Source organism: Bufo gargarizans, chromosome 5, assembly GCF_014858855.1.
Source record: "Bufo gargarizans isolate SCDJY-AF-19 chromosome 5, ASM1485885v1, whole genome shotgun sequence".
NCBI classification, from domain to species: domain Eukaryota; kingdom Metazoa; phylum Chordata; class Amphibia; order Anura; family Bufonidae; genus Bufo; species Bufo gargarizans.
In genome coordinates, this window is record NC_058084.1 from 212,887,937 (window position 1) to 212,909,813 (window position 21,877).

Here is a 21,877-nt window from a genome sequence, read left to right on the forward strand (position 1 = left end):
CATATGGGGGGGGGGGGACGTTTCTTGAAATTGGATAACAACATTGCTTACCGGTAATTGTTTTTCTCGATACCCATTACGGCACCCCATACGACCAGGGACCTCCCATCCGGGACAGGAAACCTGAGAAGATAAAAGGTTTACACCCCCACCAAGCACCAGTGATAGTAATAAACAGTACTCCGGAGGTGAATACGAGATTCTCTCAGAAACCTATAAAGAAGTAGCGGGCTACTCCGCATATAACCTAATAAAGGGTAACTAAAAAGCCTATGAATTTTTTTTTGCTTTTTTTTGGGGGGTGCCGTCATGGGTATCGAGAAAAACAATTACCGGTAAGCAATGTTGTTACCCATGACGGCACCCCATGCGAGATAGACTATTAATGAGGAACTAGGGGGGGGACAACCGCCTGAAGCACCTTCCTACCAAAGGCGGAATCCGCGTGAAGTTGGAGCCTGTAATGCTTTAAAAAGGTATGTCGAGAGCTCCAAGTTGCTGCTCTACAAATTTGAGCCAGAGAGGCATCCGCCTTCTCAGCCCAGGACGTAGCCACCGCTCGGGTTGAGTGGGCTCCAAACCCTGAAGGGGGCGAGAGACCCTGCGCTAAATAGGCTTCGGAAATGGCCCTTTTAACCCATCTAGCAATAACTGCCGTGGACACTTTCCGCCCCTTATTCTTACCCCAAAACTGAATAAGGAGGTTTTCTTCCAACCTCTAGGCAGAGGTAGACTCCAAATAAGCAAGCAAGCATCTTTTGACGTCCAGGCAATGATACTCCCTTTCTAAATTATTAGAGGGATTTTTGCAAAAGGATGGAAGGACAACATCCTGACTTCTATGGAAGTCCGAAACCACCTTTGGCTGGAAGGACGGGAGAGGCCTAATAATAACTTTGTCGTCCAAGATCTGGGTATAAAGGAGGAAAAGCCGAGAAGGCTTGAATCTCTGAAATCCTCCTAGCTGAAGTAATGGCCAGTAAAAAGGACATCTTAAAAGGAGAGCATATCTATGGGTATGTCTGACAAGGGCTCAAAAGGTTTCTGTGACAGGGCCGTCAAGACCGTGTTTAGGTCCCAAGGGTCTTATCGAAGGGCGGATCCTGGAGGCTGCTGACAGAAACTTTTTAACCCAAGGATGCAGGGCCAGCTGGGAATCAAAGAAGTAACTTAAGGCTGCCACATGTACTCTTAGGGTGGAAGCCCTAAGCCCCTTATCCAAGCCGGCTTGTAAAAAGTCTAGGACCCTAGAGACATTTGGAGGAGAGAAGGGGTCAGGATTGATCCCTATAAAGGAGGAGAAGACTTCCCAGATCTTATTATATTTCCTAGCTGTGGTAGCTTTCCTACTGCCCAAAATGGTGGACACTACAGATTGGGACAGACCCCGACCTAACCAAATCTCCCTCTCAGTCTCCATACTGCCAGATGCAAAATTTCTGGATTGGGATGCAGGATCGGGCCTTGATATAATAGATCCTCCCGAGGAGGTAGAATCCAAGGGGGGGGGGGGGGGGGGGGGCTATTGCTAGGTCTAGGAGGCAGGAGTACCAGGACCTTTTCGGCCACACTGGGGCAACTAGGGTAATTGTCGCTTTCTCCACCTGGACTTTTTTCAGGACCTGCGGAATTAGGGAAAAAGGAGGGAAGGCGTAACCCTCCTCCTGAGACCAGTTCTGTGCAAATCCGTCTAAAGCTGTTGGAACGTCCAGACGATTTATGGAGAAGAACCTTTCCACTTTCCTGTTCTTCCTGGAGGCAAATAGGTCGACCGTGGGGAGGCCGAATTTCTGCGTTAACTGGGAGAAGACCTCTGGGTTTAGGCACCAGTCTCCCTGTTTTAGCTGGGTGCGACTCAGAAAATTGGCTACTATGTTCTCTTTCCCTTTTATGTGGACTGCCGACAGGGATAGATGTTTCTGTTCCGCTAACTGAAAGATCTGGTGACAGAGTGTTGCCAGAGAAGGTACTCTTGTTCCGCCTTGATGGTTGATGTATGCCACTGTTGTCAAATTGTCCGAGTATAGAATTATGTTCCTGAAGGATATGTCCAGAACTATCGCTTTTAAGGCCATTTCTACTGCTTTTAGTTCTTTGAAGTTCGAGGTGGCTTTTCTGGTATTCAAATCCCACCTCCCTTGCAAACCTTTGTTCTCCGAGTGAGCCCCCCAACCCCACGGGCTGGCATCCGTCGTTATTACTATCGGATCCTGAAAGGACCATGGTACTCCTGCTGAGAGATTCTCCGCCACAGTCCACCAAAGAAGAGACACTCTCGCCTCTGCGGATAAGTGGAAAAGCCGGTCCAACGACTGCTTGCAGCCGTCCCATTGGCACAGAATGCATGACTGTAGCTTCCTTGTGTGAGCCTGCGCATATAGGACCGCTGGAAAAGTTGCTGTCAGGTGGCCCAGTACTGCCATTGCCCTCCTGAACGAGCAGAGGTAGGATCTGAAAAGATCCCAAACATGCTCCCTGATGGAGAATATCTTGGCGGACAGGAGGAAGGTCTTTTCTACTCGGGAGTCTAAAAGGATGCCTAAAAATACACAAGTCTGAGATGGTGTTAGGCAAGACTTTTCCCAATTTATTTTCCAGCCCAGGCTCTTTAACAGGGCGCAGGAAACCCCGATGTTTTGAATCAAGCCTTCCTTGGTCTGGGAAATAAACAGGAAGTCGTCTAAATATGGCAGCAACAGAACCCCTGACAATCTTAGGAAGGAGGCTACTTCCGCAATCACTTTTGTGAAGATTCTGGGGGCTTGTGAAACCCCAAAAGGCAGGGCTCTGTATTGCAGGTGTAGACATTCCCCCTGAACACAGACTGCTGTCCTCAAATATTTTTGGGAGGACACATGAATTGGCACGTGGTAGTACGCGTCCTCTAAGTCCAGAATCGCCATCCAGCAATTCTTTGATAGGAGATCTATGGCCGATCTTATGGTCTCCATGCAAAATCTCTTGTAGCTGAGGAATCTGTTTAATTTCTTCAGGTTCAGGATTACCCGGAAGGAGCCATTGGGTTTTTTTACTAAAAAAAGAGGGGAGTAAAAACCCCTGCCCCTCTCTGCCTGCGGAACCGGGACAACCACCCCTTTTCGCAGAAGCAGCAAGACCTCTGACTCTAAGGCCTGTCTCTTGACTAGATCCTTGGGGTAATCTGTCAGTATGAACGAATCCTGGGGACGGGTCAGAAGCTCTAGCCGGAACCCCTCTCCGATCCCTCCCAGGATCCAGCCGTTCTTGGTTATCGTTTTCCAGGCTGGGAGAAAGAGAGATAATCTTCCCCCTACCTGGGGTTCGGCATCATTGCTTATCTTTGGGTCTTTGGGTTTAAAAAGGAAACCTCCGGATTTCTTAGGAAATTTATCCTTTTCCCTTCTGTCATACTGCCTACCCTTTTGCTTTTTACTTTGGTACCTACGAAAAAAAGGGGGGCGTTGAGGAGCTGGAAAACTCTTCTTCTTGTCTGAGGCTTTTTCAAGTATATCGTCAAGGGAATACCCAAAGAGCCTGTCACCCTCACAGGGGATGGAGCACAATCTAGCCTTTGAACCCTGATCAGCTTTCCAGGACTTCAGCCAAATAGCTCTTCTAGCCGCATTGGACATGGAGGATGATCTGGCTGAGAACCAAACTATATCCGTGGAGGCATCGGCTAAAAAAAAAAAAATCGACAGCCTTAAAAAAGGTAGGAAGGGAGGCCAAAACTTCTTCTCTTGGCTTCTTCTCACTGAGATGCTGCTCCAGATAAGCAGTGACCTAGAAACCCATGATGCTGCAACCGCAGGTCTCAAGCAGGTAGAGGACGATTCCCAGGCCTTCTTTAACCACCTCCCGACCGCCGTACGCGTATATGCGTCCGGGAGGTGGTTGCTTTATTCCTCCTGGACGCATAAACGCGTCTTCTCGCGAGACGCGAGATTTCCTGTGAACGCGCGCGCACAGGCGCGCGCGCTCACAGGAACAGAAGGTAAGCGAGTGGATCTCCAGCCTGCCAGCGGCGATCGCTCGCTGGCAGGCTGGAGATCCGAATTTTTTAACCCCTAACAGGTATATTAGACGCTGTTTTCATAACAGCGTCTAATATACCTCCTACCTGGTCCTCTGGTGGTCCCTTTTGTTAGGATCGACCACCAGAGGACTCAGGTAGGTCAGTACAGTCCCACCAAACACCACACTACACTACACTACACTCCCCACCCCCCCCCCCGTCACTTATTAACCCCTTATAAACCCCTGATCACCCCATATAAACTCCCTGATCACCCCCCTGTCAGGCTCCGTTCAGACGTCCGCATGATTTTTACGGATCCGATCCATGTATCCATGGATCCGTAAAAATCATGTGGACGTCTGAATGGAGCCTTACAGGGGGGTGATCAATGACAGGCGGGTGATCACCCATATACACTCCCTGATCACCCCCTGTCATTGATCACCGCCCTGTCAGGCTCCATTCAGACGTCCGCATGATTTTTACGGATCCGATCCATGTATCCATGGATCCGTAAAAATCATGCGGACGTCTGAATGGAGCCTTACAGGGGGGTGATCAATGACAGGCGGGTGATCACCCATATACACTCCCTGATCACCCCCGTCATTGATCACCCCCCTGTCATTGATCACCCCCCTGTCAGGCTCCATTCAGACGTCCGCATGATTTTTACGGATCCGATCCATGTATCCATGGATCCGTAAAAATCATGCGGACGTCTGAATGGAGCCTTACAGGGGGGGTGATCAGTGACAGGGGGGTGATCACCCTGATTACCCTGATCACCCCCTGTCATTGATAACCCCCCTGTAAGGCTCCATTCAGACGTCCGCATGCGTTCTGTGGATCCGATCCATGTATCCGTAAAAAATCATGCGGATGTCTGAATGGAGCCTTACAGGGGGGGTGATCAGTGACAGGGGGGTGATCACCCTGATTACCCTGATCACCCCCTGTCATTGATAACCCCCCTGTAAGGCTCCATTCAGACGTCCGCATGCGTCCTGTGGATCCGATCCATGTATCCATGGATCCGTAAAAAATCATGCGGATGTCTGAATGGAGCCTTACAGGGGGGGTGATCAGTGACAGGGGGGTGATCACCCTGATTACCCTGATCACCCCCTGTCATTGATAACCCCCCTGTAAGGCTCCATTCAGACGTCCGCATGGGTTTTGTGGATCCGATCCATGTATCCATGGATCCGTAAAAAATCATGCGGATGTCTGAATGGAGCCTTACAGGGGGGGTGATCAGTGACAGGGGGGTGATCACCCTGATTACCCTGATCACCCCCTGTCATTGATAACCCCCCTGTAAGGCTCCATTCAGACGTCCGCATGCGTTCTGTGGATCCGATCCATGTATCCATGGATCCGTAAAAAATCATGCGGATGTCTGAATGGAGCCTTACAGGGGGGGTGATCAGTGACAGGGGGGTGATCACCCTGATTACCCTGATCACCCCCTGTCATTGATAACCCCCCTGTAAGGCTCCATTCAGACGTCCGCATGCGTTCTGTGGATCCGATCCATGTATCCATGGATCCGTAAAAAATCATGCGGATGTCTGAATGGAGCCTTACAGGGGGGGTGATCAGTGACAGGGGGGTGATCACCCTGATTACCCTGATCACCCCCTGTCATTGATAACCCCCCCTGTAAGGCTCCATTCAGACGTCCGCATGCGTTTTGTGGATCCGATCCATGTATCCATGGATCCGTAAAAAATCATGCGGATGTCTGAATGGAGCCTTACAGGGGGGGTGATCAGTGACAGGGGGGTGATCACCCTGATTACCCTGATCACCCCCTGTCATTGATAACCCCCCTGTAAGGCTCCATTCAGATGTCCGCATGCGTTCTGTGGATCCGATCCATGTATCCATGGATCCGTAAAAAATCATGCGGATGTCTGAATGGAGCCTTACAGGGGGGGTGATCAATGACAGGGGGGTGATCTGGGAGTCTATATGGGTGATCACCCCCCTGTCATTGATCACCCCCCTGTCATTGATCACCCCCCTGTCATTGATCACCCCCCTGTCATTGATCACCCCCCTGTCATTGATCACTCTCCCCCTGGTAAGGCTCCATTCAGCCATTTTTTTGGGCACAAGTTAGCGGACATTTTTTGTTTGTTTTTGTTTTTTCTTACAAAGTCTCATATTCCACTAACTTGTGTCAAAAAATAAAATCTCCCATGAACTCAGCATACCCCTCACGGAATCCAAATGCGTAAACATTTTTAGACATTTATATTCCAGACTTCTCACGCTTTAGGGCCCCTAAAAAGCCAGGGCAGTTTAAATACCCCACATGTGACCCCATTTCGGAAAGAAGACACCCCAAGGTATTCCGTGAAATTTTTGTCCTAAGTTAGCGGAAAGTGAGACTTTGTGAGAAAAAAAACAAAAAAAATCAATATCCGCTAACTTATGCAAAAAAAAAAAAAAATTCTAGGTACTCGCCATGCCCCTCATTGAATACCTCGGGGTGTCTTCTTTCCAAAGTGGGGTCACATGTGGGGTATTTATACTGCCCTGGCTTTTTAGGGGCCCGAAAGTGTGAGAAGAAGTCTGGGATCCAAATGTCTAAAAATGCCCTCCTAAAAGGAATTTGGGCCCCTTTGCGCATCTAGGCTGCAAAAAAGTGTCACACATGTGGTATCGCCGTACTCAGGAGAAGTTGGGGAATGTGTTTTGGGGTGTCATTTTACATATACCCATGCTGGGTGAGAAAAATATCTTGGTCAAATGCCAACTTTGTATAAAAAAATGGGAAAAGTTGTCTTTTGCCAAGATATTTCTCTCACCCAGCATGGGTATATGTAAAATGACCCCCCAAAACACATTGCCCAACTTCTCCTGAGTACGGCGATACCAGATGTGTGACACTTTTTTGCAGCCAAGGTGGGCAAAGGGGCACCTTTCGGATTTCGCAGGCCATTTTTTACACATTTTGATTTCAAGGTACTTCTTACACATTTGGGCCCCTAAATTGCCAGGGCAGTATAACTACGCCACAAGTGACCCCATTTTGGAAAGAAGACACCCCAAGGTATTCCGTGGGGGGCACGGCGAGTTCCTAGAATTTTTTATTTTTTGTCACAATTTAGCGGAAAATGATGATTTTTCTTTTTTTTTTCTTTTTTCCTTACAAAGTCTCATATTCCACTAACTTGCGACAAAAAATAAAAAATTCTAGGAACTCGCCATGCCCCTCACGGAATACCTTGGGGTGTCTTCTTTCCAAAATGGGGTCACTTGTGGGGTAGTTATACTGCCCTGGCAATTTAGGGGCCCAAATGTGTGAGAAGAACTTTGCAATCAAAATGTGTAAAAAATGCCCTGCAAAATCCGAAAGGTGCACTTTGGAATATGTGCCCCTTTGCCCACCTTGGCAGCAAAAAAGTGTGACACATCTGGTATCGCCGTACTCAGGAGAAGTTGGGCAATGTGTTTTGGGGTGTCATTTTACATATACCCATGCTGGGTGAGAAAAATATCTTGGTCAAATGCCAACTTTGTATAAAAAAATGGGAAAAGTTGTCTTTTGCCAAGATATTTCTCTCACCCAGCATGGGTATATGTAAAATGACACCCCAAAACACATTCCCCAACTTCTCCTGAGTACGGCGATACCACATGTGTGACACTTTTTTGCTGCCAAGGTGGGCAAAGGGGCGCATATTCCAAAGTGCACCTTTCGGATTTCACCGGTCATTTCTTACACATTTTGATTGCAAAGTTCTTCTCACACATTTGGGCCCCTAAATTGCCAGGGCAGTATAACTACCCCACAAGTGACCCCATTTTGGAAAGAAGACACCCAAGGTATTCTGTGAGGGGCATGGTGAGTTCCTAGAATTTTTTATTTTTTGTCGCAAGTTAGTGGAATATGAGACTTTGTAAGAAAAAAAAAAAAAAATAAAATCATCATCATTTTCCGCTAACTTGTGACAAAAAATAAAAAGTTCTATGAACTCACTATGCCCATCAGCGAATACCTTAGGGTGTCTACTTTCCGAAATGGGGTCATTTGTGGGGTTTTTCTACTGTTTGGGCATTGTAGAACCTCAGGAAACATGACAGGTGCTCAGAAAATCAGAGCCGTTTCAAAAAGCGGAAATTCACATTTTTGTACCATAGTTTGTAAATGCTATAACTTTTACCCAAACCATTTTTTTTTTGCCCAAACATTTTTTTTTTATCAAAGACATGTAGAACTATAAATTTAGCGAAAAATTTATATATGGATGTCGTTTTTTTTGCAAAATTTCACAGCTGAAAGTGAAAAATGTCATTTTTTTGCAAAAAAATCGTTACATTTTGATTAATAACAAAAAAAGTAAAAATGTCAGCAGCAATAAAATACCACCAAATGAAAGCTCCATTAGTGAGAAGAAAAGGAGGTAAAATTCATTTGGGTGGTAAGTTGCATGACCGAGCGATAAACGGTGAAAGTAGTGTAGTGCCGAAGTGTAAAAAGTGGCCTGGTCATGAAGGGGGTTTCACCTAGCGGGGCTGAAGTGGTTAAATAAAAATCCGCTTTTTTATCAAGAGGATCAGACAGGCTACCCAGGTCATCAAACGGTAGAGCAGACTTCTTGGCGATCTTCGCCACCAGAGCGTCAACTGTAGGGGCCTTGTCCCAACAAGCTGCTACTTTCTCATCAAAGGGATATTTTCTTTTAACGGAGCTTGGAATAAAAAACTTCCTATCAGGATTTTTCCATTCCTTTTTAATTAATGCCTGAACATTCTCGTGAATGGTGAAAACCCTCCGCTTCCTGGGACCTAACCCCTGAAAGGCAATATCTGCTGTAGACTTAGCCTGTTTCACCTCTTCTAGTTGCATGGTTGCTCTGACCGCTTTAAGGAGGTTTTGGGTATCTTCGGGCGAGAAATAGGAACCCCCTGTTTCTTCCTCTGCTGACGAAGTAGCGTCATTAGAGAGTAACTGGCCTGCTACTCTTTCCTCCACGTCAGAATGGTCTATATCCGAATCCCTAATATCCGGAGATTTTTCCGGAGAGCGCGGCCGATTCTTACTCAAGGATTTTAAGGAGGCTTTGACCTCAGATCTTATTAAAGATCTCATATTTTTGGAAAGGCTCTGGGATTCCTCCGCCACCAACTTATCAATACATGGGGTGCATAACGGCTTAGAATAGGAGGATGCTAGGGGGGCCTTACATCCTGCACACTCCTTATGCTTCGTTTTAGAGGCCGCTTTTTTGGGGGTCTTTGCCACCTAAACAAATCAAGCAGATAACACCCCATTAATAAAGAAAAAGATACATCTCACCAATGATCTTTTAGCCCCCACTCCTCAGGACTGGTACCGGACTAGCGGGCCTTGAGGGTTCCAGGGGTTCGGCGCGTCCGTCTACAGGCTCTGACATCTTGCCGGAAACAAAGAGCCTCTTCAGCACCACATCAGCCGGCTGGGTACCCCCACACGGGCCAGCGCCGGGATGTGGGGGAAAGAAACCCAGACTGTAGGCAGCAGCCCCGGAGAGCGTTTCGCCACTTGGGGGAGGCCACCCACCGGATAAGAACCTGGGCCTCCCCCCGGCTGCAGGTGAGAACCAACGTAGAAGCTTCCCAGGGACTTCCTATCCGGAGGACAGGAAACCTGAACTGGTGCTTGGTGGGGGTGTGAACCTTTTATCTTCTCAGGTTTCCTGTCCCGGGTGGGAGGTCCCTGGTCGCATGGGGTGCCGTCATAGGTGAGGGGAAAACCCCTTTAACCCTAAAAGGCTATTAAAGGTCTGAGACCTCGGTCAAAGTTATTCGAGTTCAAATCTCCTTGCTTTTGCAAGGTATTCCTTTCCCTTTTTCACTCTAAAATTGTACAAAAACAAAACAAAACACTAATACCTTTTGATGATCATTTCCTGTTTAACTGTTCACTGTAACAGTAATTTTGACTAGGGGTGCCAACATTGCATGCCACTGTATCTTTTCTTGCCCAGGTCACAGAGCATACCTAGAAAACTCTCCCACAGAAGTCAATGAGGCCCCCTCCTGACCATTGTGTCTATGTCCCATGTGGCTGCCTTAAAGCAATTTCCTTAATGCTTTCTAAATGCTGTTGAAAACAGCTCAGGCAAGATGGTCACCCCCATAATCTTGTTCAGGAAACAGAATATGTAAATCTTCAGTCAGAAAATAAAAACCAATTAGAAAAAAAATGTGTTGCTAGCTGGTTTTAACTGGCAGATAAAAAATTTGTGACAATTCCCTTTAAATTCATGGTCAACCTAGGTCCTAGACCATTTCTCTCCCATTGAAGTGAATGGGAGTTGCACTGCAGTAACCCGGTTCAGCCACTACACAGAAGCTGTGCTTTCTGTTCCATTTAAGCCTCATGCACATGTCCGTGGAACACGGACCGTGTGATACCGGCCAGGAGCGCACGGCTTCATTGGTTGCTATGACGCCATGCGCTTCCTGCTGCCGCCGCAGTACAGTATTACACTGGTATAGATCTCAGAAGAAATCGAGGCCGGTATCACACGGTCCGTGTTCCACAGACATGTGCATGAGGCTTTAAACTGCTAGTTCCAGTGCCAGAGTCTTCAAGGAAAAGATGATCAGTGGGGTGCGGGGTATCGGGTCCTCACAGATCACATATTAATGACCAATTCTGAGACATCACTCAAGTCAATATCAGGAACCTGGAAAACACTTTTATTTCTCAACTTCTGAGTCGCATTTTTCATGCTGTAGGGAAACTTGGTTAATGATGGTAACAGTAGAGATCATATGACAAAAGTCTCAAAGAATCCAAAGTCTTACATACTCCTATGAAGGATCTCTATAAATGTTATCACAGTGAAGCATAAGAGAAATCTACTTACCGTCCCTTTATTGTAAGCAGACAAAATGTGCTCCCCATGCAGGTGGACACATCTCCTTCACAGGTCTCTTTAGGCGCATAGCATAAATGAAGGACGCACAGGGCTATGGAATATGCTGCCGCTGTATAATTAAAATGTCATCTATAAATCTATATGGTTTGACATTATTCAATGTCTTTACGTGTTCACAGTTACCAGATCTTCAGAAACCCAAACCAGCAGAGGGAAAGTTTAGCAGCCCAGTGGCAGGCCGCCTTATTTACTGAATTAGATCAGAGTGTTAAATTTCAGGTCATTCACAGGTTGTAAGTCTACTATTGCACTTTCAAATCTAATACAAGTGATTTAGGAAAATGCACAGCCAACAAATATGCTATGCATATTCATAAGTTCAGATGGGCTTTCTCCTCCAAATATAGTTTTAAGGACCTCAACCCCTTCACAACAATGAGGGATGTATTACATTGGCCAACGTTCAGGCAGTGCAGGCAACAACTGATGACAGCACATCCACTGGCGCTCATTTTCACCAGCCTGATTACAGAGGACGATGCTAACGGAGTGTAGAAGAATCACTTATCACAAGAAGGGCTGTCCCATGCCAGACCTCAACATGATCACAGAAGGCACAGAGCCAAAACAGAACCTTTATTAAAGAGATATATTAAAATTAAGTAGGAGAGCCAAAAACAACCATAAATATTAAAATAAAAAGGTGCAGACAGACATAGGTACCATGGTGGGAATGGAGCAAAATAACATCTGAGATGAATAGTGACTAGGCAAAGGGTGGAGAGGATGAAGGACCCCCTGACCCTACACTAGGGCTGAAACAATTACTCAATTGAATCAAGTAATTAGACACAAAAAAATCCTTGATGCAATTTTTTTGCATCGAGGATTTGTTTGAGTCATGTACCCACAGAGCGGGAGTGAAGCGCTTGCTATTACTTACCGCTCCGTGGTCACCCGCAGGCCCGTACCGTGCTGCAGTGGGTCCTGACACATCGTCAAGTCATAGTGCACATAAGCGCGCACTGTGTGACGTCAGGATCCAGTGCAGCGCGCGGACAAGAAGACGAGCTGTGGAGCGGCGCCCCTACAGGAAAGGTAAGTATTTTTTTTCACTGGCGCTGGGGACATCCGGCAATGGATGGCATGGAGGGGCAGATGGGAGTGGGGGACATGGAGGGGCTGATCTGATGGCCCTGGGGGATGGCATGGAGGGGCTGGTGGCACTGGGGGAGTGGAGCTGAAGGCACTAGGGGAACGGAGCTGATGGCACTGGGGTGGGGGGGAGCTAATGGCACTGGGGGAACTGATGCACTTGGGCTGATCGCACGGGGGGGGGGGGGAAGGGTGTTGGGGACTGATGGCAGGGGGTCTGATGAGTTTTTATAAAGAAAACCAGTCTAATTCATTTTTTCTTATTAGGTTACTCGATTAATCGTAAAAAATTATCGATAGAATACTTGATTACTGAAATAATTGTTTACTGCCGCTCTACCCTACACTGTCCTCCCACATTCTGCCCTGCAATGTTAGGGTATCGATTGCTACCGTCAATCCTCCCTCTTGCACAAGACCGTATGCCCTCCGAGACATACAGTCCGTGAGTGGGCCATATGTCCCGGAGCGGCATTGATCACGCGCACAGGAGCACACAGTATTATAGATTACAATGATGCTGTGCACGTTGGGGCACCCACGGTGCTATTGTCCCGCACTCATAAGATGATATGAGTGCAGGACAATAGTCCCACGGGCGGCCCGACATGCACAGCATCACTGTAATCTATGATACTGTGTGCTCCCGATCAATGCCGCTCCGGGACATATGTCCCACTCACAGACCGTATGTCTCGGAGGGCATATGGTTGTGTGTAAGAGGCCTTATGCTGATTAAACAGAGAGATGTGCTGTCGATAATCAGGCATCTTTCATCCCAATGAACATTGCCCATCAGCCGAAAAACAAGCTTTTGTTTATTCATCAGTTGATCGACTGCTCTATAATATTTTAGAATTTATTAGCAAATTTATTAAAAGTGAAAAACTAAAATTTTGGACAAAACTATTCAGACCATTTGGTGTGACACTTGAAATTTAGCTCAGGAGGCCTCCCATTTCTCTTGATCACCTTAGCAATGTCTCTACACCTTGACTGGAGTCCATCTGTGGTAAAGTTAAACCAAGCTATGAGAGCATCGGTACAGGTCCAATCAGAGTGGAAAGCGTCACAGCCAGGGAGGAAAAAAAAAAGCTCACCTTCTCCCTGGCTGTGACGCCCTTCGCTGCGATTGGATCGCGGCACAAAAAGGGAGAAGGAGACGCCCATTGAGATACCCTGGTGTCTCCTCCTCCCTGTACATGAAAGGTCCTCTTTAATTACCTTGTCTCTCCCCTAGAAAAGGGTTAAATAATCTGAAACCAGCTCATATCCAGAAATATACTTTACCAAATGCTGCCCATTCCTTTTATAATACCGCAGCATGCAACGATTTTATCTCCGGCCAAAACTCCGGAACGCCGGATCATGCGCAGACCAAAAAAAAATAAAAACATTTGAAAACGATAAATGCTGGATTTGTTTTTCCGGATGACACTGGAAAGACGGATCCAGGATTTCAATGGATTTGTAAGACTGATCAGGATCCTGATCAGTCTTACAAATGCAATCAGTTGGCATACGTTTTGCTGGATCCAGCAGGCAGTTTCGGCGATGGGACTGTCTGCCGGATTCCTCTGCCGCAAGTGTGAAAGTAGCCTAAGGTGGATTTATCATGTGAAGTAACTAATAGCAAATTAGAGGATATACTGCCACCACAGGAGGCCTGTTTAAAAGGGATTCTATCAGCAGAAACCTCCCTATACAATATAGGTTTAGTTCATCTCAGTATAAGGCCCCATGCACACGGCCGTGTGCGGGCCGTGGAACCGCGGCCTGGATCCCTCCTGAGAGCAGGAGCGCATGGCGTCACTGGTTGCTATGACGCCGTGCGCTCCCTGCTGCCGCCGCAATACAGTAATACACTGGTATGATCTATACCAGTGTATTACTGTACTGTGCCGGCAGCAGGGAGCGCACGGCGTCATAGCAACCAGTGACGCCGTGCGCTCCTGCTCTCAGGAGGGATCCAGGCCGTGGTTCCACGGCCCGCACACGGCCGTGAACAACGGCCGTGTGCATGGGGCCTAAGGCTAGGTCTACACAAAGACAATAAGTCGCGTGACAGATAGGGCACAACTACACTGCAAATTTTTTCGCACCAGTGTCGGTTGACAATTTTTATAATGATAGTCTATGGTGTCGCAGCATGTCACAGTGTGACACCATAGACTATCATTACAAAAATTGTCGCGTGACATTGGGGCGACAAATGTCGTGTAGACCTAGCCTAATACCGCTTTTATCTTCTGCCCCAATATGCGAATGAATGGCCTAAACGAGAATACGCTGAATACGCCGTTAATGCCTGGCCCTGTCAATCAAAACAGCAAGGGAGGGGCTCTCCACATAAAAAAAAACGCAGAGCATGGATGCAACACGAGCAGTGACGCCCTTGTTGCATCAAATGCCTAATTTGCATAATAAGGAAAAAGGAGATAACCTGGCAATAAATCCTTGGTTCAAGAATAAAAATGCAGGTGAACTAAACTCATGTGTCAATGGCTTGGATGGACAGGGGGGTTGCTGCTGACACACTCCCTCTAACATTGTAAAGATGCCGCTGCGATCGGACAGGCCCACCATAATACTAGCGCATTCTCCAGTGGGCCAGGCTATGACATATGGACCAGCAGGAAATAAACTTCAGCCAATCACCCTAGTCTGTTTTACATGGATTGACTCACAAATAACATATTAGACCTTATTGATGATGTGTCCTGCGATTTTACTATGCAGAGATGGAGGATGGCCCTCAGAATCATTTCCTCTAAGAGTCTAGGGAGATCCATAGAGACCCAGTCTAATGGCTCGTTCACACGACCGTGTGCAGCCCGTGCCCGTACTGTGGACCGCATTTGCGGATCCGCAATACACGGGTCCCGTTCCGTGGCCATTCCGCTTCACGGATGTGGACCCATTCATTTCAACGGGTCCACAAATCTGGAGATGCGGAACGGTGAGGAACGGAACACTACGGAGTGCTTTCTGAGGTTCCGTTCTGTACTTCCGCACCGCAAAAAGATAGAGCTTGCTCCATCTTTTTTTGCGGAACAGAGGGATCGCGATCCCTATGCGGCTGCCACACGGCAGGTGCCCGTGCTTAGCAGACCGCGGTCCACAGCACGGGCACGGGCTTCACACGGTCGTGTGAACGAGCCCTGACACTGGATGTGGTGAGGTATACTCAGGAGAAGGAGTTAACGCATTTCAGTAAATCATGACTTTCTTAGATCTGCAGTTTACAGTAGATATACTTATCAGTGACTAAGCAGAAAGCATATCTAGGCACACAGACAAACCAAAACTCCACCATCCCTCCAGATAGAGCAAGACATAACAATCCAAACACAGGAGATTTCGTTTACAGTTTCTCGCTTTCGTGACCATAAATCAACCAACCAACAAGTACTGGCAGGTCTAGCCATGAGTTTCACCAAATCCTAGAAAGCCATCTGCAGATTTCTCATAAGATCCATTCACTATGAGAAGTACAAGAGAAATGGATGTTATTATAATATGTAGCATATACGATACAATGTTACTCGTCAGTTGTGAGACAAAACGTATACTTCAATACCAAATCAAGGGACATAGCCAGCTAAGGGTCTTCTAATTAGTCCTACCTGGAGCCCACTAAAATAGAATAAGAAAAAGTATGCTCAAAGGGTTTCAAATTTAGGCAAATCAACCATCCATATGCCGTTTACAACTGGAACGTGCCATCTGTAATGCCCATAATGCTCTGCTAATGACTGGCGATCTGTACGCAGATCATTTCATACCAAGCCTACATAGGTATAAAAATACAACAAAACAAAAAGCTAAAATTGGTTGTATCATCCCTGGTTACAAAAAGATAAGTACAGTAAGGGTACTTTCACACCAGCGTTTTTCTTTTCCGGTATTGAGTTCCATCACAGGGGCTCAATACCGGAAAAAAAACCTGATCAGTTTTATCCTAATGCATTCTGAATGGAGAGCATTTAGTTCAGGATGCATCAGTTCAGTCCCTCTTACGTTTTTTGTCCGGAGAAAATACCGCAGCATGCTGCAGTTTTCTCTCTGGCCAAAAATCCTGAACACTTGCCGGAATGCCAGATCCGGCATTAATTTCCATTGAAATGTATTAGCGCCGGATCCAGCAATAAAATTGACGCATTCACGGATCCGGTCCGCGCATGCGCAAAACTTGCAATTTGTGAAAAAAATTAATACTGGATCCGTTTTTCTGGATGACATCGGAGAGACGGATCCGGTATTTCAATGCATTTGTCAGGATCCGTCTGCGTCCGAATTGCCGACGGAATCCTCTGACGCAAGTGTGAAAGTAGTGCAAGTCATGTACCTTGTCCAGGTTCGATATAAGCGCCTACAGCCAGTGACTCACCACACATAGTCCATTCAGATATTAGGAAATTCCAGGAGAATATCTATGTTTCAAGGAAATTATGATTCCCGTTATACATAAATTTACATGCAACAGATGACAACGACGAGTGACATGCCTTTTATAATCCCATCTGAAACCAGGGTCAGGTAAGGATATTTACATAACTCATGTACAGACACAGACGGTGACCTATAAAACTTGTACCCTGAACAACTCACCAGTTCTCCAAAATGGTCATGCATACCACCTCCCGCACGCCAGGATTGCTGGCCTTGTCCAGACTACAGTTTTGTAGATTCCATGTTGCCAACCTGAGCACAGGCTTCCCTTCCCTAACACCACCAAAAACTTCCACAGCAGGTCTTGTGGAGATAAGTTGAGTTGGTCCTCCAGGTGGGAAGTCAAGGTCTTCGCTCTGTAAGCTTAGAGAAGTTGGACTAGGATGTGGTTTGGCCATAAAGTGTAAACCCCCATTGGTGTGTGTGGATGGTGGCCTGGACCTTTGTACATAGACTTGGTGCCTCACTTTATCCAGAAAAGCTATGGTAATAGAGTCCACCTTGACTAAGTCCTCAATGCTCTTCAATGGGCCATGCTGAGTACGATAGAGAATAATATTCTGAGCCATCTCCTCAGTTAACCCTCTGAGGTTCATCAGCTGGGCAGCTGTCGCAGTGTTTATGTTGACCCTGGTTGCAGACAGGTGCCCACTGTGGTGCCCATACTCCACATCCTTCCTTAGAGAGTTGGGTGAGTGTTGGGCAGAGCCACCTTTACTACTAACACAAATCTCAAACTTGACCTGCTCCAGTTTAGCAGCCCCCACCCCACTGACAAGAGCCAAGTCCTCCACTTTCTTGAAGCCCCCAATGTATTCTCTGTACTCCACAATGTTCTGGGCCACCTGCCTGGACACCCCGGGCAAAGTCATGAGCTCCTCCTCGCTAGCCGTGTTGATGTTCAGCCTCTCCTGACTCACCAAGATGTTGCTGAAGTTACAAGCCGCACTGAACTTGCGGTTCTTCTGACACAAGTCTGAAGGGTCCTTAGGGATGGAGCGATGACAGCCAAGGTTGCCCCCCATCCTGCGATCCTTCTGGAGACCAGTCAAGACTCAGCGACGGTGGAGATCCTGGGATGAAGGTAACTACATGCAGCAGCGCTGTGCATGGGAGAAGAACGGAGGGACTAGCAGAGCTATGACACCGGTAGCCATGTGCAGTGATGTCCGACGGACCCAGCTGTAGTTACTGGCATCTGATGACGGTCTCCTGGTATGCCGCGGATATTAGAAGCCCAGTCACCGGCTGGTCAGGAGGCATCCCCGGGCAGACCGACCACAGGTCCCGTGCACTGTGCTCCGCTCTGTTTCTTCACAGCTCCAGACGTACTAGTGCAGGACACGCCTCCCCGAGCTCTGGCTCCTCCCCCGTCCGGAGACGCTCCCGCCCTGCTCCTACCTCAGCACCTTCCTTCAGTCTGCTCCGTCCTAGGATTTTCATCTGTAAAGGCTAAATACTATACTCTGTAAGGACCTCCTGACGTCACAATATCATGTGACATCCCTAGGTCACGTGGGTCGGCAGCCGGTGCGCCCTGCTGTCAGAGTAGGAAGTACGGGGATGGCTGCTCAGCTGCGTCTGTAGCACTGAGAGGGGAGAGAGTCTGACAGAGCTGGAGAGGTGGATGTGACTACTGCGGAGGGACTGCTGTGTGAGATTACATACTGGGGAATGGGGGCTGCTGTGTGAGATTATATACTGGGGGTCTGCTGTGTGGGATTATATACTGGGGGGGGGGCTGCTGTGTGAGATTATATACTGGGGAATGGGGGCTGCTGTGTGAGATTATATACGGGGGGTCTGCTGTGTGGGATTATATACTGGGGGGGGGCTGTATGGGATTATATACTGGGGGGGCTGCTGTGTGAGATTATATACTGGGGGTCTGCTGTGTGGGATTATATACTGGGGAATGGGGGCTGCTGTGTGAGATTATATACTGGGGGTCTGCTGTGTGGGATTATATACTGGGGGGGGGGCTGCTGTGTGAGATTATATACTGGGGAATGGGGGCTGCTGTGTGAGATTATATACTGGGGGTCTGCTGTGTGGGATTATATACTGGGGGGGGCTGTATGGGATTATATACTGGGGGGGCTGCTGTGTGAGATTATATACTGGGGGTCTGCTGTGTGGGATTATATACTGGGGGGGGGCTGCTGTGTGGGATTATATACTGGGGGGGGCTGCTGTGTGAGATTATATACTGGGGGGGCTGCTGTGTGAGATTATATACTGGGGGGTCTGCTGTGTGGGATTATATACTGGGGGGGCTGCTGTGTGAGATTATATACTGGGGGGGCTGCTGTGTGAGATTATATACTGGGGGGGCTGCTGTGTGAGATTATATACTGGGGGGTCTGCTGTGTGGGATTATATACTGGGGGGGCGGTGTGAGATTATATACTGGGGGGGCTGCTGTGTGAGATTTTATACTGGGGGGGCTGCTGTGTGAGATTATATACTGGGGGGGCTGCTGTGTGAGATTATATACTGGGGGGGCTGCTGTGTGAGATTATATACTGGGGGGCTGCTGTGTGAGATTATATACTGGAGGGGGGCTGCTGTGTGAGATTATATACTGGGGGGGGGGGGGGCTGCTGTACTGTACATGTAGAGTCGAAATCTGCCGGTTTTCTAGTCTTTAATAAAAAGAAATAGTTTTATCCAATTTTTTTATTTTTTATTACCTTGTTTTTTTTCACTATCCACTGGCGTTCTTCTGTCTGCTCGGAGCTTGTAACTACAGGTGAAACTCGAAAATTAGAATATCGTGCAAAGTTCATTTATTTCAGTAATGCAACTTAACAGGTGAAACTAACATATGAGACAGACTCATTACATGCAAAGCGAGATATTTCAAGCCTTTATTTGGTATAATTTGGATGACTATGGCTTACAGCTTATGAAACCCCCAAAGTCACAATTTTAAGGTCCCCTTTGCTAATTTTAAACTGCAATAATCCAATTCCTTTTAAATTGAACTGAAATAAATGGACTTTTGCACAATATTCTAATTTTTCGAGTTTCACCTGTATGGATAGAGATCGGCACAGACTTCTACAATGACCCCACAGACCTCCACACTAAACCACCTGCTGACCAGCATTGTACAATGCGTTAACCCCTTCTCAGCCGCCCAGCGTAAATCTACAGTATGTCGGCAGTTTGGTATTTAGAGATGGCGCCTGCTTGTGAGCACCATAAATGTATGCAAGTGACAATAACATCAATTGCATTACCCCTTTCCCCGGATGCTGTGGTCAAATGTGACCGCGGCATCTGGGAGCTGAAAAACCATGAGCAAGTGCACCCCGCCATGAGCACTGGCTCTCCCTAGCGAGGATCGGGGAGCCGGATTGTGTGTGCAGCAACCTGATTCCTCCTGAATGATCCAAGGCTGCCACAGCTATGTTCCTATGAAGACCCTGCCTGTGCATTGGAGTCTATGAGAGACACAGTCTAGTGATTGCTGGTTCAGGTTACCTGGGGGAACTATTAAAAAGTGTAACAAAATAAATAAATAAACAGCATAGGTATCGATGCATGTGAAACCGCCTGTACTATTCAAATATAAAACCATACACAGTGAATGGCGTAATGGGGAAAACAACTTCAAAATCGCTGATTTGTCATCATTTTGTCGTTTCACCTCCCCAACAATTTTTTATAAAAAGCAATCCAAAAATATTGTATCAGTAAAAACAGCTCTGTAAATATAAAAATAAAAAATTTATGGGGGGGGTCAGAATATGGTGATGTAAAAAGAAAAAATTCATATAAAAAATCAAGAAAAACATAAAATATATAAATCACTGTATTGTACTGACCCGAAGAATGAAGAGAACATGTCAGTTTTATCTAATAGGGAACGTTGTAAAAACAAAACCCATAAAACAAAATAAATGTGGTATCACTGTAGTCGTACTGACCCAGAGAATGTCAAGAAAAACGATATAAATCACTGTAGTCGTACTGACCCAGAGAATGTCAAGAAAAACGATATAAATCACTGTAGTCGTACTGACCCGGAGAATGAAGAGAACAGGTCAGTTTTATCTAATAGGGAACGTTGTAAAAACAAAACCCATAAAACAAAATAAATGTGGTATCACTGTAGTCGTACTGACCCAGAGAATGTCAAGAAAAACGATATAAATCACTGTAGTCGTACTGACCCGGAGAATGAAGAGAACAGGTCAGTTTTATCTAATAGGGAACGTTGTAAAAACAAAACCCATAAAATTGGAATTTCTTTTTCAGCGTCCCATTACATCATATGCAATATAAGTAACTATAAAGTGCAACTTGTCCCGCAAAAAGCAAATCCTCACATGGCTATGTGAAAGGAAATTTTTTAAAAAAGTTCAGAAAAAAAAACGAAAATGGCCCTGTTCTGAATGGGTTAAAGGGGTTATCCAAGACAAAAAAAGACCTCCTAGATCTGGCATACCCGTACTGGCGATTATACTCACCTGGTCCCTGCTGCTGAATTCGGCCTGTGTGGCTCAGAATGGCACTTCTGCATCGGCATCGACATGTGTCATCGCCAATCACAGGCTTTGGTGGTGACCTCTTCCACCTATGTCATGTGTGACGTCACACAGACCGAATCCAGCGGCGGGGACCAGGTGAGTATCATCACCAGTGCGGGACTGTTTTGTTCTCGGATAACCCCTTTAATCATGTTTCCTGGTGGGATCAGCGATACCCAGAACGGTGCCATTTTGTGGGGAAGAAAGAGACCAGACAGCATATAGATGCTAATCTGCCAGCAAAGTATTAAAAGAAATAAAGACATACACTACTCACAAAAAGTTAGGGATATTTGGCTTTCGGGTGAAATTTATGGAAAATGTAAATGTTCCGGCTCCAGTGATATTATATCATGAAAGTAGGGCATTTAACCACTTAAGGACCCGCGGGGGAATCGGGGAGCGATGGCTGCTCTTACCGGCAGGCATCCATGCCGTGTAAGAGCAGCATCGCGTATTTCCGCCCCCCTACAGCTCCAAGCTCTGCGATTGGCTGGATAATAGTTGGTTAAGACCGTCACATCGCAGCGCCGGAAGCAGTATGGGGGGGGGTGTCATGTGGAGGTGACTCCAGTGTTTGGTGTCCCCTGCCAGTGCTGCAATTGGGTGGAACAACGCTCCAGCAGCAGAGGGAACCAGAAGAATCCCTCTGCATGCAGCCATTATAGCTGGAGACTGCATGCAGAGTGGACCTGTGCCCCCCTGTGTTGTATCTGCCATGCTGGGACTTATGGTTCACCACCACTGCTTACTGGTACCTGTGAAAATAAGAAAAACATCTGGAACATCTGCTGCAGTGATTTAACTGTTCAGCACCTGGGCTCATTTATTTGGTGCAGATATTTTTTTTC

General features: G+C 46.9%; 1 protein-coding gene across 1 annotated transcript in view; it reads right to left on the reverse strand.

Annotated features, from left to right (window-relative positions):
* EEPD1 (endonuclease/exonuclease/phosphatase family domain containing 1) overlaps positions 1-17,904 on the reverse strand; it is a 152,617-nt gene extending 134,713 nt beyond the window's left edge. Inside the window, exon 1 of the mRNA XM_044294820.1 lies at positions 16,648-17,904. Within this exon, the coding sequence (XP_044150755.1) occupies positions 16,648-17,513 (866 nt within the window). The 5' untranslated portion in view covers positions 17,514-17,904. The remainder of the gene's footprint in view (positions 1-16,647) is intronic.
* Positions 17,905-21,877: the final 3,973 nt, after the last annotated feature.